At 39.1% G+C, this 20,614-nt stretch overlaps 1 protein-coding gene and 1 pseudogene across 1 annotated transcript in view; both read right to left on the bottom strand.

The window, feature by feature from the left end:
- Nucleotides 1–20,405, bottom strand: part of WARS2 (tryptophanyl tRNA synthetase 2, mitochondrial) — a 117,748-nt gene extending 97,343 nt beyond the window's left edge. The window contains exon 1 of the mRNA XM_030824765.1: nt 20,188–20,405. Coding sequence (XP_030680625.1) covers nt 20,188–20,277 — 90 coding nt within the window. The 5' untranslated portion in view covers nt 20,278–20,405. The remainder of the gene's footprint in view (nt 1–20,187) is intronic.
- On the bottom strand, nt 5,814–6,603 carry LOC105738378 (annotated as a pseudogene).
- Nucleotides 20,406–20,614: the final 209 nt, after the last annotated feature.

Here is a 20,614-nt window from a genome sequence, read left to right as displayed (position 1 = left end):
TGTTGCTCTTTGGCAATGAAATGATCACATACCAAGAAAACCCAAAAAGGCCCTAGATTTAATAAATGAATTCAGTAAAGTTTCAGATACAAAATCAATGTACATAAATGAGTAGCACTGCTATACACCAATAGCAGTCAAGCTGAGAATCAAATCAAGAACTCAACCCCTTTTACAACAGCTACAATAAAATAAAATAAAATGCTTAGGAATATACCTAACCAAAGAAGGAAAGATCTCTACAAGGAAAACATTGAAATACTGCTGAAGGAAATCACAGGTGACACAAACAAATGGAAACACATCCCATGTTCATGAATGGGTAGAATCAATATTGTAAAAATGACCATACTGCCAAAAGTAATCTATAAATTCAATGCGATTCCCATCAAAATACCACCAACACTCTACACAGAACTAGAAAAAACAATCCTAAAATTCATATGTAACAAAAAAAGAAGAGCCCACATAGCCAAAGCAAGACTAGGCAAAAAGAACAAATCTGGAGGCATCACATTACCCAACTTCAAACTATACTACAAGGTTATAGTTACCAAACAGCATGGTACTAGTATAAAAAACAGGCATGTAGTACAATGGAAAGAAATAGAGAACCCAGAAATAAAGCTAAATACTTACAGCCAACTGATCTTTGAAAAAGCAAACAAAACCATAAAGTGAGGAAAGGACACCCTATTCAACAAATGGTGCTGGGATAATTGGCAAGCCACATGTAGAATAATGAGACTAGATCCTCATCTCTCACTTCATACAAAAATCAACTCAAGATTAATCAAAGACTTAAATCTGAGACCTGAAACCTAAAAATTCTAGGAGATAACATCAGAAAAATTCTCCTAGATATTGGCCTAGGCAAAGAATTCATGAGCAAGTGCCCAAAAGCAAATGCAATGAAAACCAAGATAAATAGATGGGACTTAATTAAACTAAAAAGTGCCTGCACAGGAAAAGCAATAATCAGCAGAGTAAACAGACAACTCACAGTATGGAAGAAAATCTTCAGAATCTATATACCAGACAAAGGACTAATATCCAGAATCTACAAAGAACTCAAACAAATCAGCAAGAAAAAAGCAATCAATCCCATCAAAAAGTGGGCTAAGGATGGCCGGGCACAGTGGCTCACGCTTGTAATCCCAGCACTTTGGGAGGCCGAGGCGGGCGGATCACGAGGTCAGGAGATCGAGACCACGGTGAAACCCCATCTCTACTAAAAATACAAAATATTAGCTGGGCGTGGTGGCAGGCGCCTGTAGTCCCAGCTACTCGGAGAGGCTGAGGCAGGAGAATGGCGTGAACCCGGGAGGCGGAGCTTGCAGTGAGCCGAGATTGCGCCACTGCACTCCAGCCTGGGCGATAGAGCGAGACTCTGTCTCAAAAAAAAAAAAAAAAAAAAAAAGTGGGTGAAGGACATGAATAGACAATTCTCAAAAGCAGATACATAAACGGCCAACAAGCACATGGAAAAATGCTCAGTATTACTAATTATCAGCAAAATGCAAATCAAAACCACAATGTGATACCACCTTACTCCCGCAAGAATGGCCATAATTTAAAAATCAAAAAGTAATAGATGTTGGCATGGATGTGGTGAGAAGGAACAGTTTTACACTGCTGGTGGGAATGTAAACTAGTACAACCACTATGTAAAACACTATGAAGATTCCTTAAAGAATTAAAAGTAGAACTACCATTCGATCTGGCAATCCCACTACTGGGTATCTGCCTAGAGGAAAATAAGTCATTATATGAAAAAGACATGTAGACACACATGTTTATAGCAGCACAATTCACAATTGCAAAAATATGGAACCAGCCTAAATGCCCATAAACCAAGTGGGTAAAGAAAGTATGGCATATATACCATGGAATACTACTCAGCCATAAAAAGGAAATAAATAATGGCATTCACAGCAACCTGGATGAAGTTGGAGACCACTATTCTAAGTGAAGTAACTCATGAATGGGAAAATCAAACATAGTATGTTCTCACAAGTGGGAGCTAAGCAACGAAGACACAACGGCATAAGAATGATAGAATGGACTCTGCGGACTTGGGGAAATGGGTGCGAGGGGGGTGAGGGAGAAAAAAAGAAAAGTAAGAGAAATTGAGAAGAAAAAATCAGCTCTCTGAGGATAGGAAAAAAATGTAGGAGTTCTTAACTTGGGTTTATGAACTTGTGAAACTGTATACAGTTTTGAGAATGCATATACACATTTTTCAAGATAGAAGATCCACATTTTAATCAAAGGAAATAGTGACCACACCCTTCCCCGTCAAAAAGTGTTAAGAGCTCTGAGGACAAGACTTAATACACTTATAGAAACAAAGTTAGGCACATTAACATATCTAAAGAAAGAATATGCCCCCTTGAGGGGTGGAAGCTTTAAAAAAGAAGCCCTACTGGGAAAACTTTGGCCTTGTGTTTTAAAGAACTGCCCAAGTCAGTTGGCACTATGGCACAGGCCGGCAATATGTTGCCCAAGGAACAGGTGTGTCCCATACTGGAGATGGATCTTTGGGTAATGATAGCTTGATTACCCTAGCCAATGAGGTGCTTCAATGAACTCCCTTTGCTCTGATTCCATACCCATCAAGCTATCTTACTTAATAATTTGGCTTCCCAATTAAATCTGCCTGCAAGTAGAGACTATGTTAATCAGTGAAGAAAAGTAGTTGATACTCATCATCATTCCATGTACATATAAGATATGTGTGTGGGGGGAGGGGGAGGGTGTTTTTGACTGTGTGCAAGAGTATGCACTTGTGTGCATGCAAACACACACACACACACCTTAATGTTAGTCTATAAAACATTTTCCTAACTTGGCTACCAGCATGTTACCACTTCCTACTCATCTTATACCTATCTGGATAATACTATCTTGTCTGGTTCTCATCATCCCAACCTCTTAATGTTGGAATGTTCACAGGCTTAGTACTTCAACCACCCTTCCCCTCCCATCCTCCCCTCCCTTCCTTCCCCTCCCCTCCTCTCTTCTGTTTCTAAACCTACTGCACAGATAATCACACCCTATCTCAAGGCTTTCAGCACAGTCTATATAGAGGACTCTCAAATGTACATCTCCATCTATACCTCTCTCCTGAGCTTTGGTCTCACATATCTAACTGCCTACCTGACATTTCCACTTATATGTTCACAAAGCATCTAAACTCAATTTGCCTAAAACTTAACTCCTGATAACCCCTGATCTTCCCTCCCAAAATCGTGTTACTGTTGCATTATTTTCTATCTCAGTAAATTGCAAATTCATTCTTCCAGTTGCTCTGGCCAGAAACTTTGGAATCATCATTGACTCTTTTGTTTCTTTCATCCTCCATCTAATTAGTCAGAAAATCTTATTTGCTCTACCTTTAAAATAAATATCCATGGCCGGGTGTGGTGGCTCATGCCTGTAATCCCAACACTTTGCGAGGCCAAGGTGGGCAGATCACTTGAGCTCAGGATTTCGAGAGCAGCCTGACCAACATAGTGAAATGCTGTCTCTACTAAAAATACAAAAATTAGCCAGGTATGGTGCGTGCCTATAGTCCCAGCTACTTGGAATGCTGAGGCAGGAGAATCGCTTGAACCCAGGAAGTGGAGGTTGCAGTGAGCTGAGATAGCACCACTGTACTCCAGCCTGGGTGACAGAGTGAGGCTCTGTCTCAAAAAATGGAATGAAATGAAATGAAATGAAATGAAATGACATGAAATAAAATATAAAAATAAAATAAATATCCAGAACCTGATCATGCCTCATGGAACCATCTTCACCACTCACCATAGTCCAAGCCACCATCATCTCTTGCTTGAATCCTGTAGCCTCTTACTTGGTCTCCTTGCTTCTACTCTTGTTCCTCTATATTCTGTTTTTAACATGATAATCAGAGTGAGACTTTAAAACTTACATCAGATCAGGCTATTATCCCACACAAAACCCTCCCATGACTTCCCAGTTTAATCCCAGAAAAAGCCAAAGTCTTTACAATTTATTTTGAGGTTCTATACAACTGACCTCCCCACATCCACCCTCCTGTTAGCCATCTGACTTTGTATACTATTACTATAATAAACAGCATAATGCAAACCACCCCAAGGTTAAGGCCCTGGCTCTTCACCCTTGTTAGCTGTGTGCATTCTGTTGCTTGTGTGACAAGTTACTTAACATCTGTTTTACAGATTCTCATCTGTACTGTCTTATAGGGCTGTAACAAGAATTAAATGAGTTAATGCTTGTGAAGTATTTAGAAAAGTATCCAACACACAGTAAATGCTATATAGTATTTGTTACAGAAAATGCTCACTTTCCTGCAGCCATACTGGCCTCTGTGCTGGTCTTCAAACATGACAGTTTAGCCCCCACCTCATGGCTTTTCCATTCTTCTGTCCTCTTCCTGGCATCCTCTTCCCTCAGATGTCTACTTTGTACATGTTCTCACCACCTTCAGGTCTTCCATTAAATGTCACCTTCTTGGAGGCCTCTGCTGACCACCTAATTTACAACTGTGATACCCTTTGGCAGTCCCCACCTCCTGATTCCTGCTTTGTTTCGTTTTATTCTCCGTATCACTATTATCTAACATAATATATATCTTAATTACTTGTTGCCTGTCTCTCCTACTGGAATTTAAGATTTCTGTTTTTCACTGGTCTATCTCCAATACCTACCACATAATAAGTACTCAATAAATATTTGTTGAATGAATCAATACTATAAAATACTCACAACTTTATTACTCTCATGAATTAGAGATGAGGACAGAATTCACCAGGTGACACATTCAAATAATCCTCCACTGAACAGGGAGGATTATTTGAATGTGTCACCTGGTGAATTCTGTCCTCATCTCTAATTCATGAGAGTAATAAAGTTGTGAGTACTTTACAGTATTGAATCATTCAGGAGACAATGGGTCCAAAAAGTTTTACATGACTACGTAAATGAGAGAAGAGTAGATATTTACACTTATTCAGGTCTCTGTTATTATCTTTCCACCTCTTGAATACTCTTCTAAACTGATTAAAGGATTAGGAAGCTGGCTGTCTCTCTGCGTCAAATTCTGTTCTCCAAGAGAGTTCAAATCAGGTAGACTACCCATCCAATACACTGGCATTCAATACATTTGTTGGATCTCCTCAATCTCAATTATTTATTCCCATGTTATACCTGGGCCTTGCCATCACACAGAATTTCTCCATTTTTGAAATCATAAATGTCAATATTCTACTCATTCTGCAACCTTCTACCTTTTAACTCTTTCATCCTTTAATTCCCACTATATCTTCAAGCTTATTTAGAAATTATAGCCTCTGATTTTTCCATTTTTTGCTGATACAGCACTCCCTACCTGTCTTCTCTTCTTCTCTACCCAGCCTGGCCCCACGGTCATCACCTGGACTATGTTCTCCTGAGCAACCTCAACTCCCCTTGCCATAGTGTCCCAATAGCCAAGACAAAAACTCCAATCCAGGATCAAGGCTAAAGAACTCATTCTTCACTTATACCCCTTACTAGCTGAGCAGTTTTGAAAAAAAAAAAAAAACTCAAAATAATGCAGAATTTTGTTCCAAATCTAATTTGCAATTTCTAATTTCAATTAGGCTCTCAACCCTGCTTATAAAACCCTTTTTAAAAACTTACATAATATCTGCAGTGTGCCTAGCACTGTTCTACATAGTTACAAATATTAACTGATTGAACTCTCACACTCATGGTAACACTCTGAGGTAGATACTATTTTTTTCATAAATAGGACTTTTTATTTGCCACTATTAAAAGTCTGAACTTCAAACAGATTCTTGGACTGGTGGTTCACATCCATCAGTTCGTTCAACTTTAGCACCTGTCTTGTCCCCAGTGGCTTTTCCAAAACTACTACCTTCACCATGAAGCTCCATAAGTTTTCCCAATTCAAACTTGGGCTTCTTCAGCATTTTTACTTTTCTAACGAAGACATCACAGAGAGGATAAATAGATTGGCAAGCCTTTTCTATGTCTTTTCCAATATTGTCTGGAATCAATTTATTGACCACTTCTTTCAAGTCATTTGTCTGTACCTCTCAGGTCATGATTTCCATCATCTTCTTCCGGATTCGGAGGACCTGTTGGTGCTGAGCATAAGAGGTCTTCCGTACCTGATTGTTGCATTTTTTAGTAAAACCAACACAGAACAGATGAAGCAAGTAACCATCAGTAGTCTTGACATCAACATGAGCTTCAATCATTGTCTGCCATTTTTTGACCATGGAACACATTTTGTCATGGGTAAGATCCATGCCACGGAAGTCAGGCAGTTTTTGCCCTAAACATCTTCAGTAATCAGCTTGAATTTTCTAAATGCAACTTCATCATTCTGCAAATCAGTAAGACTCACTTCAAGCACACGACCCTAAAAGCCATCAGATGCAATTTTGATTCCTTGGGTCCTGGTGACTAGCATCTTTCCAATATTTCTTATATTGAACATAGCAAGTGCTTTCACATCATACCAATCCTTCTTAGAAAATGGATTGACCACTTTCTTCTTGGCTCCCTTTTTGCCGCCTTTCATAGGTGCTTGTTCTTGCCAACTGCCATGGTGCTGCTCAGAGAGCCAAAAACTGAGGTAGATACTATTACTGTCTCTATGAAAAAAAATTAAGGCACAGAAAAATCAAGTGACTGCACAAGGTCACACTGCCAGTAAGCAGTAGAGCTTACTAGCTCCAAATCCTGGCAGTCTAGCTCAAGCTTTTATCTCGATGTTCTTATCGAGGTTATAAATGAAAATGAGGTACAGAGAGGCTTAGTAACTTGCTCAATGATACCCATTTATTGAGTGGAAGAACTTTGGTTTGAATGCAAGGAGACTGATTGCAGAACCCATATACAAACCCACTAACCTATACCATCTCCTCAGGACTAAAGCCATCTGAGAGAATGATGCTCAACAGGGTTTGGAGCCCCTCGATTTCTCACACCATTCTCAGCAAACTTACCTAGACCCACATCTACCTCTACCTTTATCCCGCTCTCCTAGTGTTCAGTCATTTGCTCTGGACTACATTTTTTCCCATCTTTCCATCTCTTTCCTGTATTGTCAATCTCTCTATCTTTACTTGCTCTAACGGTCATGTTCAAGTTTCTTTCATCCCAAAAGACCTTACCTTCAAGAAAATTCTTGGTAAGGCCATTCTTTATAGCTCCCTTTACATGCTCACTCCCTTCTCAATCGGGATCGTCAAAAGAGCAAAACTCATTTTCTCATCTCTTCTCTCATTGTAACTAAACTTCTGCACTAATAACTCTTCTAAAGCTTTTGTTGCTAATGTCTTTAATGATAATACCAACTGTAAATTCTTTTTTTTTTAATTTAAAAAATTTTTTTTTGAGATGGAGTCTTGCTCTGTTGCCCAGGCTGGAGTGCAGTGGCGCGATCTTGGCTCACTGCAACCTCCACCTCCTGGGTTCAAGCTACTCTCCTACCTCAGCTTCTCGAGAAGCTGTGATTATAGGCCCCCACAACCACTGGCCTGTAATTTTTGTATTTTTTAGTAGAGATGGTGTTTCACTATGTTGGCCAGGCTTGTCTCAGACTCCTCAGGTGATCCGCCCACCTCAGCCTCCCAAAGTGCTGGGATTATAGGCTAAAATCCAATGGATAATTTTTAGTCTTTATCTTACCATGTCACTATCTTGCTCTTCATTTCTTCTTCCTGACATTCTCTACCCCCTCGGAATCCTTGGATCTACACTCTAATGATTTTTCTGCCATCTCTGTCTCCCTTTTTTAATTCCTCAACTCTGTTCTTTTCCCCAGGGTTTGAACTGAGAGAAGTTTAAAAAAGCTTGATTTAACATTCCCCACGACCCACCCACTCCCACCCACCCCCAGCACCCCCTGCAATGTACATGCTTTATTCTTAATGATCTCCCTGCAGAAAATGCAATTTAAATGGTATTCAGCTGACAGTAATCCCATCAGTGGTCATGGCTTTGTTACTCCTTTTTGAAGAGCCACCCCTCTCGTTCCCCATTCCTTCTAACTTGTGGTCAAAATGGAAACTGGCTGACCCTATATCCACATGGTTGGTCTAAAGGTAAGCATCTGACTTTCAAAAAGACAGGTGTCATAGAAGCCTGACCAAAAACCCTGCTAGTTAGATGGAAAAGAAAGACAAGAGGGCAAGCTGTGTCTCTATTTTAGTCACAGATATGTTAATATATTCTCAATCAAAATTAAGGAAATGTGGTCTGCTAAAGAAGTTTTGTTCTATTTTAGAATGTGAGAAACGGTGCAGGAGATGTCATGTGGATGCCGAAACACCGAAATTTCAAAGACACTTTAAAGATTTATGGTTATAAAGTATAACTGGTTCTGGATTTTACAAGATGTCTGGCCACTGTAGTCACAGGCTGCAAGAGAATGTTTGTGTCCTCCCAAAATTCATATTTTGGAACCTAATTCCCAATGTAATGGCATTAGGAGGTGGGGCTTTTGGGAGGTGATCAGTGCCCTCATAAAAGAGATCTCAGAGAATGAACCAGGAAGGAAGCCCTCACCAGACGTGGAATGTGTCAGCACCTTGATCTTGGACTTCCCAGCCTCCAGAACTGTGACAAATAAATGTCTGTTGTTTATGATACCCAGTCTATGGTATATTGTTATAGCAGCCTGAATACAGTTAGACATAGATTTGCCAGAAAGATGCCACAATCAAACCCGTCCTCTTGGCCAGGCAGAGTGGCTCACACCTGTAATCTCAACACTTTGGGAGGCTGAGGCAGGAGAACCATTTGAGCCCAGGAGTTTGAGATCGGACTGGACAGCACAGGAGACCCTGCGTTTAATAAAAAACAAAAAAATTAGCCAAATGTGGTGGCCTGTGCCTGTAGCCCCAGCTACACAGGAAGCTGAGTATCACAAGGAGGATCACTTGAGTCCAGGACATCAAGGCTGCAGTGAGCTATGACTGCACCACTGCACTCCAGCCTGGGCAACAGAGCAATACTCTATCTCAAAAAAAAGAAAAAAGAAAAAAAGGAAAGAAATCCCATTCTCTCTAACAGATATGATATAGCACAATTTAAGGTTTTATTAAACATGTAATGACAATTTGGTAAGCAAGCATTGCAATAAAGCTTTCCTGACCAACTACTATAATATCACTGGCCACTTCAAAAGAATAAAATATAAATTCTTTGCACAACCTTGGTTATATAGATATAAAATCTGCTTCAATCACATTTCTCTGCATTTATCAAGGTGCAAAGAAAAATGAAGTTGCATTAGCTTACAAATGGCCTATCTACATTGTGTAATGGTGCAGTGAGACCTAGGGCTGTTTTCTCCATCTATGCAGGGCATACCAAGATCTACAGAGCAAAAGTGCTAGGCATGGTTTGACAGGTTGCTTAAATGGGACTTAAGGTGGGTAAATGAGAAAAAAAAAAGGCAATGTCAATACAATAAATGAGCTTTTTATTTCCTTTATAAGTTGAAGAAAGCATACTCTTGATTATAAAAGCAAAAACCACATCAGTTGTTGTATAGATAATATGGCACATTTATTGAACTAGACAGTCCTTTGAGGCAAAACCATACTCAAACTAAAATCTTTTCATCTTAATCTTGAGTATGTCTACACTTTTCTATATACAGATGTAACAAACCTCAGCATAATATAAAGAGGTGGCAAACCCTAGTATAATTAGTGGTACCTGTGAAAAATACAATTAGGGCCAGAGTGACAATAAAAGTCAGTTAAGCAACAAGTTTGAAATTCATACCCTCTCAGAAAATTGTTGAAATAAAATTGGCATGACCTTCCAATCATTTATAAACATGTGGATACTTTGGGCAATAATAAGATCACTTATTAACTGCAACAAACATTACACATCTTTTGTAATTAAATAAATAAAAATGCACACAAAAATGTATGGTTTAAGTTCAACAACCTACTTGATGACAATGCTATGCACTGTCTCATGTGTTGTCTCATTGATTTTTTTTCACTGAATTCATTCACTCATTAAATACTTATTGAGCTCCTTCTGTAACAGGAGTTATTATGCCAAAGATTTAAGAATTAAATCTTTATTAGTATAATAACTCATTTTCTCATACACATAGTTATCACAGCCAGGGCTCAACAGGAAAATCTTCCTGTCTTTCATGACTGGTGGTGGCCTCTAGAAACATACTGCCTGGTGAGGTCCGCCTGTTGAGTGGCAGCCTATGCTGCACCTGTGGTATGGTGCATACTAAACTGTTTTCTGCTGAGGTATCCACAAAAGGTCTAAATGAAAAAGAGCATGCTCTTCCATCTATCTTAAAGCAAATGTCTAAACACAGAGACAGAATATAAAGGATGTATTTTTTTTCTGTAAGAGAGATACAATGTCCTATAAAATTTCAAAATGGAAGCAATCATTTCCAGCTTAAGAACAAAGTTTTTGGAACCTATATCTGAGGGTTTTTTTTTTGTTGCTGTTTGTTTTAAAACACTTTATTGTGGTATAATTGACATTGTAAAAAGCTGTACATATTTCTGTTTTGTTTTTAAAGAATGATAGAATACAGACAGATAAGGATAGGAAGAAAGGCCTTTCCAAGAAGAGGTAATGGCATTAATAAGGAAGTAAAAGGGAGTAGCTCCGAGGAAACTTGGAAATTTTGTGAACTCTAGGGCAAAGGATATATGTAAGATAGCAATGGTCTAGAGAGGTATTTTGGATCCGGACTGTGCAAAGTTTTTTTTTTTTTTTTTGAGACAGAGTCTCTGTTACCCAGGCTGGAGTGCAGTGGCACGATGTCGGCTCACTGCAAGCTCCGTCTTCCGGGTTCACGCCATTCTCCTGCCTCAGCCTCCCAAGTAGCTGGGACTACAGGAGCCCGCCACCACGCCCGGCTAATTTGTTTGTATTTTTAGTAGAGATGGGGTTTCACCGTGTTAGCCAGGATGGTTTTGATCTCCTGACCTTGTGATCCGCCCGTCTTGGCCTCCCAAAGCGCTGGGATTACAGGTGTGAGCCACAGCGCCGGCCTGGACTGTGCAAAGTTTTAAACGTTCTGTGGAAAGTCTGGACTTTATGAGAAACCCCCACAGGATTCTCAGCAAGCGAACAACATAATTAGAGCTCTGCTTTCAGGAGATTAACATAGTCGGACTGATTCTGGGGGGTGTGGTGGGGGGCGGGAAGAATAGTATGGCAACGGGAAGAATCCTACTAAGAGTGATAAGAGTAGAAGAGAGAAAGGTTGCTGGATAGAATTATATATTATTGAAGAAGTCATCATCAAGCAGGGAGGACCTACCACGTGCTGTGCAGTGGCCAAGGAACTTTATATATGGTAGGATTTCAAATCTACATAAAATTCCTACAATGTGAGGAGTATTATTAACATGTTGCACATGAGACAACTGAGGTTTAGTGAGGTCAAAAAACTGCCTGGAATCACATTTAAAATGTGCTGGCAGAGCCAGGCCTGGCTGATCCAAATAGTCATGCATGGTCTACTTTCCCACACTTCCTCTTAATGAAGAGCCAGTCAACTTAGTACAACGTTTGTGTGAATGTTTATCCCCTATGAACTTGCGTCTCTAATTAAAGTTACTGAGTCTGGATGTCTCATAGCTTAGCGGCATGGGAGTAGCTGGAAGGTTGCCAGCCATGGGAAAAGCCAGTTTGCCAGGTAACTAGTAGCCACAGTCAGTGGGCCAATCTGACTCTCTCCCCAGGACTGGAAAGGGTTCCACACAGTCTGGTCCTTAACATCTCCCCTGGGACTCCAACTTCGCACTGCATACTTACCCTCAGCCCAAGAGGCCTCTTCTCTTTTCCAGCAAATTTATGAACTGGCTGCTCAGATCATTCTCCCCATGGGAAAACAGGAATCCAAATCTGCGATTTGAGTAAACAGCTCCATTTCCCTTCACTATTATATTCTCCTGCTTCCCAAAAGGGGTCCAAAGTAACGTGGTGAATAAAGAGTAGGCTTTACTCATATAATAAAGTTGAATACTCCATGCAAAGTCTCTGTTCATGAGAAGTATGACAAAAAGTTCATGAGAAGCCCTTTGTTTGACGTATAAAATGAATTCTGTTCAATATTGCTAATTTTAAAGCCTCATCACTATTCTAATTAATATATTAATATACTCACCTTAATACTCTATAATTAATGAATTATAGACCTCTTTAAGAACTCCTTCAAAAGACAATCTTTTAGAATCAAATTCTTCCTTGTCCCTTGCAGAAATGGCCCACAACACTATTTTCATATTTCCCATCTTCCCACTTTGTACTTCTGCCACTTCTTGAAGAAAGCACTCTAGCCATAAATCCCAACTAGAACCTAGATAGTGGTCCCTTGGTCAGCCATCAGCTTTAGCTCTCATCACCTCTCCTCTGCCTGCAGGGCTCTGTGCAGGTTGCCCTTTTAGCTATAGACTGTGTATAAATAGAACTTCCTACATGCACCTTGGGACTCATGTGTTAAAAGCCCTTATTTTATACAAGGCAATCCTAGTGGTAGTAGCCAAATAGAGATATGGAGATAAATTTACAAGACAGCTTTGCTTCTTTCTCATAATTCATTGAGCTAAACAAGACTGTAAGAATAGCAACAACAAAGGATGATTTATAATTTCTACTCTACATGTCACCATGGCAAGATATATAAGTGGCTTTCATAGAACAGATTTAAAAGTTACAAGGCAGTTATCAGCAAATTAACATGTGTACTTTGTTTAAGAATTAACCGGCCGGGCGCGGTGGCTCACGCTTGTAATCCCAGCACTTTGGGAGGCCGAGGCGGGCAGATCACGAGGTCAGGAGATCGAGACCACGGTGAAACCCCGTCTCTACTAAAAATACAACAAAAAAAATTAGCCGGGCGTGGTGGCGGGCGCCTGTAGTCCCAGCTACTCGGAGAGGCTGAGGCAGGAGAACGGCGTGAACCCAGGAGGCGGAGCTTGCAGTGAGCCGAGTTGCGTCACTGCACTCCAGCCTGGGCGACAGAGCGAGACTCCGTCTCAAAAAAAAAAAAAAAAAAATTACCATCATTGTAGTTAGTGCACAGGGTTTGGAATCAGGCTAGCTGGGTTTACATTTTGGTTCTGACACTTGCTAGCTATGTAACCTTAGGTTAGTTATTTAACCTCCCAACATCGTCATCTATAGAATAGGGCTAATAGCACCTACCTTATTGAATTATGAAGATTAAATGAGTTAATGAATGTCAAATACTTAAAACCATGCTTGGCACACAGTAAGCATCCAATGAATGTTTGCTATTGTCACCACCACCTCCATTATCATCATGTTTAGCAATAACTGAAATTATCACGGTACTATCAGACCAGGGCCCAAAAATAAATTAAACATTAAACTAATTTTAGTACAAATAGGATAACAGTCACTGAAGTAAAACTTGAAAGAACACTGATATTTACTTTATATTCATTATCTTGCAAAACTGGTTAAAAAAATGGGAAGGCACAATAAAACTTTAATCAATGAGTAAAAATTTTTGATGGCTAACTAGAGGAACTTTGTATGTTGTACTCAAGAGTAAATGAGAACGTGAAGCATTCTGAAAAACTACAAAATGCTGTATTAAAATAGGATATTATTAAAGAGAATAGATTCCACTTTAAAATGTTTTACAAGGTAAGATGTTATTTTATTTTATACTTTCAACTACCTTACTGAAAAATCTACACCTATCATCTCAAGAAAATGGGATGAGAAGCAACCTAACCAAAGTCATTCAGGGCTACATCCTCAGTGAGTCACAGTCAGAACATGAAGATAAGAATGCGAAGGAGAAACTGACATTCTTGCATGCTGTTTGGTGAATCCGCAAAGAATGCAAAGGATGTAGAAGTGGAAGTTGTAAGAATATCCATGAATTAAAAATCAGATTGGCTTCACTCTGCTTTTTAGGAAGCAAAGGGGCAGAAAAAAAACAAAGACAAAAACAAAAAACATTTCTTTAGCCAACCAGAGGTCAGTTCAATTAGAACTTTCTCAATTAGAAATGGAGGAGTAGCTCTAGAAAAAAAAACAGAAGACTGTGTGGCAAGAAAAAAAGAAAGCTACAGATGAATTTTGGTTAATGAATTGAAACCTAACAGAACTCAGGTGATGGGTCAGTGCAAAGATCTATAAATGACCTTGCTATGTTCAGTAAGCAGAGAAGTTCAGGAAATCTGTGAAGTCTCTGAACTGGAGAAAAAAAAGATAGAATATTGTTAAGAAATGGTAGAGAGAGAAAACTAAATGCCTGAGCAGAGTTAAATTAAGTCAAGCTGGAGTCAGCATATCATCTCTGTGCCTATAAATTATCTCTCAGCATCTAGGGTCTCACAATGTGGCTGAGCAGCTTCTACCCTAAAGGAGTAAATTTCTCTGTTGAAATTTAGGAGAAAGATTTAGGCCTCATATTGTAATCTTCAGAAGAGAAACTCTTGAACTCTTGAATGGTGGCAGTAGAATAGAGTCAAGAAAAGAACCAGAATAAGTGTTCTCTGTGAGGAGGCTAGAGGCTAGGTTACTTACAACAGTGACAGACTGAATCCAAAGCATTATCTTTGGGCACAAAGATCAGCATGTTTGGCAGCAGTAAGCTGTAAAAAAGAAAGAAGGCAAGAAAAGGATAGAAAGTTGTTTGACTGCTATTATCTCATGTACTCTCATGTAGCTTAAGATCAATAGAATACTGTATTTTAGTTATAAAATATATACACACCAAAGTAAATACTCTCAAACCACTCATTTAAAGTGCAGCTCCTTAAAAAATAATCCATCCATCATATGTGGTCCTGATCAACAAACTTACTTGGATATTTATGGAAGCTGCAGTATTTTTCAAACTACATATTAAGAAATCCAAAATTGTGTGGCACCATCTCAGGAGTCCCTGGGTTGTGGAGTGGGGCAGGTAATGGGGGAGAGGGAAATCAAACAAGCAGGGCTAAAAATACTCCTCTGCTTCTTAAATCAGAAAAGCTTTGCTTTTATCTGTTTTATATAACAGGGATTCATGTAAGATCTCATTTGATAAAAGACTACTGGTAAGGTGGGAAAAGCATAGGCAAGACTAGGTTTGAACTGTGTCACTGCTATTTACTTACTCTGTGACTTGGGAAAATTACGTAAACTCTCTGAACCTTAGTTTCCTCTTTTATAAAATGGGAAGAATAATATTTACAAATTGTTGTATGAAGTAAATAAGATAAAGTATGTATAACACATACCATGAGGCTTTAGCACATAGCAGGCACTAGCTGTTAGTTCCTTTTCTGAAAGACATGGAATATAGAGATATAGATAGATAGATGATAGATAGATAGATAGATAGACAGACAGACAGACGGGTTTTGGGGTTTTTTTGTTTGTTCGTTTTTCAGACAGGATCTTAACTGCACAGTGGCACAATCGCTGCTCACTGCAGCCTTCCTGGGCTCAAGTGATTCTCCTACCTCAGTCTCCTGACTAGCTGGGACTACAGGCATATGCCACTAAGCCCGGCTAATTTTTTGAATTTTTTATAGAGACAAGGTCTCACTATGTTGCCCAGGTTGGTCTCAAATTTCTAAGCTCAAGAAATACACCTGCTTTGGCCTCCCAAAGTGCTGGGATTACAGGCGTCAGCCACCGTGCTTGGCCAATAGATGTTTAAATAAATAAATTTGTATAAATATATTTATACAAAAATATATATATTTTGTGTGTGTGTGTGTACATATAGTTGTAGAAGCTTCTGCAGACAGCTTTTCTATAACTTGCAGTCATTCGAAAGATACACTGAGCAAGAATTTGGAGGTCAGCAGCATCACTCTCTTCAGCATTTCCAGGCCATGGCTGCCGTACTATCTGCTAGCATAAATCCTCAGCATTCAGCTACAGTTCTTCCATCCTCTATATTTTCAACAGTTACTATCAGTAGTTTTCATTAGCTGCTCAAAGCTATTTTGCAAAGAATTTAAATATTATTATCATTTATAATAAACTAGGTCAGTTCACAAAAGCAACCAACCACAAAAGCACTTTAAACAAGTAAGACTCACCAACTGAGACTAAAAGGAGCTTTAGAGTGGATCCATGCAACACCTTTATTTGCCATGAGAGATGAAGTAACCTCATCAAACTGTCAGAGTAATCAACTAGCAAAATTCCCAGATGATTGTAGTAGCTCTTGAACACATACCATGCTGATTAGCTCTTGTTGCATGTTGCATGAACAATACATGGCAGAGAAAAGCTAAAAGTCAGTGGGAACACTACGCCAATTTAATGTCATTAACATTGCAGAAACCTACAATAACAAATACTAATTGCAAAATATGAAATGAAATGCCTACATTAAAACTTACCATCCTAATTCTACCATTGTGTGACACTGGGCAAGTTACTTAACCAAAGACTATTTCTTCACGTTTGAAATAAGGTGGCAATACCTGCCTCAAGGCCTTGTTATGAACAATATCTCTTCGTGGTATTCTTGCCAAAAATCCATAACCTCAGTCTAATCACAAAGAAAAATCAGACAAACCTAAACTGAGAGACATTCTACAAAATAACTGACTAGTTCTCTTCAAAAGTGCCAAGGTCATGAAAGAGAAAATGTATGGATTAGAAGAGACATGAAAGCTAAATGCATTGTGGGATCCTGGATTTGATCTTGGACTAAGGAAAGGGACAGTGAAAAAACTAGTGAAATTTGAACTAAGTCTGTAGCTAAATTACTATTATTGTACCAATATTAATTTCTTGATTTTGATAACTGTATTATGATTATTCAAGACAAAGCTTGGTGAAGGGTATACAGAAATTCTCTGGACTAATTTTGCAACTCTGTAAATCTAAAATTATTTTAAAATTAAAAAAATTTAAATCTTGTGAGAATTAAATACTCAAAAATTTTAAACCACACTTTTTTTTTTTTTTTTTAGGCTCAATTCTTCATCTAATGGCTATACTTAGAGATTGTTAACAGCAAGAACATTATGTGAATACTGGACAAACCCAAGCTAGGAACCGCTAATAATGAAACATGTTCAACTGCAATAAAATGTGGACACTTTATCACACTTCAACTGAATAACAAATATTTTTGCAAAAATCTACTAACCATCAATATTTCACCCTTTGCACAATACAATCATGACTTAGTGCTTAAAGAAGTAAGGATTCTGTGTTTGGCCAATGATGACAGGCTTAAATTTACCTAATAACACCAACATTTAAACAGAACATGTCAGATCTTAATTCCTCTGACTCTATGACTACGCTCATCTTGTCAGATTTCAACAGTTTTCCGTCAGGCAACACCTGGCAAAATAAACCGTTTTCATATAAATTGTAGACATCCCATAATAAGTATGGAGTGATGTGCTGTTATTCCTGTTTCTCCCTATTTTTTATTTTCAACTTGAGTTTACATCTGGCCTTGAGAGGTAAAAGCCTGCATCTGAGATAAGCAAAGATGCCCTATGCCAAGATTTTTACCCAAGATTTTGTTTTAAAAAAAGAAAACACCAAAAACCATTAAAACAACTTAGGAATCACAACACTTTATTAGTCAGAGTTTCTAACATAGCACTGCTATGGCTCATTCACTTTTGCTTTATACCTAAGGGAGTAAGTGCACAGCCAAGGCTAATAAAAACTAACTTGGCTATTTCTTGGTTTTTGATAGAACCATTCATATGATAAATATACATTTTTTCCCATTATACTATACTCTTGCAAAATAATTTTTTTCTACAAAGGTTATGAGATATCATAAAAATGTCTAATGCATCTGGTTTAAGAATCCAATGCCTCTTTCACATATTTCTGCATCTGTTCACAAAATCCCTTTGACTTCAAAGGAAGTTTTTCAAGAGAAAAAGAAGATACATACAGGAAAAGTGGCCATAAATTTTTAGTAGTCCTTTTCTAAGGCCATTTTAATAACGGCATTGTGGGACAAGTATCTTCCTCAGAAATCTAAAATACCACAAATGATATTAATGACTAAAGATCTGTATAAAGATTTATGATTTCAAAACAATTTTCTGGTTATAAAAAAGTGTGTGTCTTCAATTTAGACATGTGAAAAATACGGAATGCTATAAAAGGAAACAAATAACTTTTAACCCACTATTTAGGAAGGCCAAAGCAAAATAAAAAAGTTAAAAATGTTTGCTCCCTTCCAGGCTTTTTTTCTATGTATACGTTTATATAAACACTTATATATAAACATAACATCGTAATAACACTAGGAACACAATTTTGTATCTTTTCAGTCTTTCAAAAAACCACATTAATCTTTCAAACCATCATTTTCAATGACTGAAATTATATGTAGATTTATACTTTAAAAAAATACTCTCACATTTAATTCTTATTCTACTCAAAGCTAAATTAAAGGTTTAGAAACATTCATCTGTACTGGAAATTCTACATCTTGAAACAATCTAGATTAATAATTAACTTTAATAGCCCTATTCATAAATGCCACTGAAACAATAGTAGAGGTTTAAGAAATTTTTTCTTTAGCATTTATAATGACTTAGTGTCTTAAACTTCCCTGGGCAGTCATTAGCAGGCTGTAGTTTGTCTTTTTTTTTCTCTCTCTTTGATTCTCTATTCTCAAGACATCTTCAATTCTTTAGTTTGGAATAAGGGGAAGTTTGGGTCTACGGCTTAGCTACTTTGATAGCATAGGTGTTAATGTGCTATTAATTATAAATAATCAACTAATTCTGGTTCCGTAGAATCCCTCAAATTTCAAGGAGAGGAATTTTTGATAAATTTATCTAATTTTGAATTGTCTTACCTAACATTGCTGCTGAAATTTAAAGTAACATTTGAATAGTTGTTTGTTGACAAGCAGCTTTCTGGTATATATTATTAGCTTATAAGAATTTTGTGAGACTCACATCAATAAAAAAACGGAAGTTCAAAAAATTTATGACATGGCTAGAAAAATAAGTTGAACTTAAATTTTGGTTTTCATAATTACTCTCATTGGCTTTGTTTTGGCTTCATAATTATGGAACTATAGATTTCCCAGAGCTTGAAAGAATATTAACGTGTCAATCAGTCCAACTCTTCCTCCACTCAATATGAGCAAAAAAAGAAAAAAAGTCCCAGAGAGATTGTGACTTGTCACACAGCTATCAAGCGGCAGACTAAGCCCTTGACCTCTGGGCTATCTTCCAGTATAGCGCTCTTTTCAACACACCAGTTACAATAGGTGTGACATCCTCACACCTACGCATTATGGCAATGAATATGCAAATGATGCCAGGAAATTACCTAATAAAATCACATTCTCTCCTTTCTCTCTAGTTCCCAGAATATATCTCCCGTAGACAACGTATTTCAAAGTGCTTGCCACTGAGACTGCACTTAGAAGACGTTTAGTAAAAGCCTGAATAACTGAAAGGGTATCCCCTCCCCCTGACTTTTTTGCTATGAGGGTAAAATTCCAAATATTTAAGACAATTCCCAATAAGACCAGGCCGCGACATGGTCTCCGTACGACGAGATTATTGGTAACGGCAGTGCTGTCAAGCGCAGGACAGGACAAACTCTGTGGCAGCTTGCGGTCACTCTCTCACAGCCTGCTAGATATAGCAGTGTTGTGGAGCCACGAGGAGCAACCAGAATGGAAGATGCACTGACACTTGCTCAAGTACCACACTGCCAACCTGCTGCGCCGACCTAAGCTGCCCAGTGCCTAACAAAACTTCTCTAATCTCTCCGATAGCCCCTTAGCGTGTTGTTAGGGTAAGGAGGGTAAAAACACTAACAGGGACGAGAGGAAGAGCAGTCTCTAAAACAACCGGTCTCTGAAAACATCACACCCGGGGCAGGCTCACCGCGTTGCCCGGCAACAGCGGCGGCGCTCCGCTCCCAGAACTGGAGTTGGCGGCAAGAGGTCAGGAAGTGGCGCGCTTTTTCCACCAAGGGACCTTTACGTCATCACGTATCCTTGCAACGTCACTACGCTCTGAGTGGGCCGACAGTCATAGGCGAGTAGACCATAGGCGAGTAGACCTTAGGCGAGAGAAGGCACGTACTTGCCGTAAGAAGCGGCAGGAGAGAAATTGAGGGCAGTGGGATGAGAAGAACCTCGCGGGATGGGAAGCCGCGGAGGGAAAGGCCGTCTTTGGTTACCTGGGGAGCGGGAGCAGCTGCGGATCCCTTATGGAGTGCCCGGATGAAACTCCAGCACCCACGCGCTTTCCGCATTGAGTACAGCGCCATCTTGAGAAGGGCGGAGCCGTCCTGTCAGAATGACGTCTGTTCAGAGAGCCAATCCCAGTCTCGCGTTTCCTGCTTGCTGGGCGCGGCCTGGGCCTCCAGGCTGCGCAGCGCAGCGCAGCCGCTGTCAGGCGGAGTGCAGTTTTTGCCGAGCAGGTGGGGACAGGAACGGGGTGGGGCTTTAGTGTTTTTCCCTGGATCCCTTGTCTGCGCAGCCTTCCTGGAAGGAGAATCTCCTTGGGGATTATTAGTAGCAGCGCTTTAGACTGGAAGAAAGTCAAGTAGGCTGCTTTTCTGATCTTAGCTATGTGAAGGCAACCTTTAAAAAGTTTGTTTAGGA

This window comes from Nomascus leucogenys, chromosome 12, assembly GCF_006542625.1.
Source record: "Nomascus leucogenys isolate Asia chromosome 12, Asia_NLE_v1, whole genome shotgun sequence".
Classification (NCBI taxonomy): domain Eukaryota; kingdom Metazoa; phylum Chordata; class Mammalia; order Primates; family Hylobatidae; genus Nomascus; species Nomascus leucogenys.
Note: the sequence above shows the minus strand (reverse complement) of the source record. Positions and strands in the feature narration are given on the sequence as shown.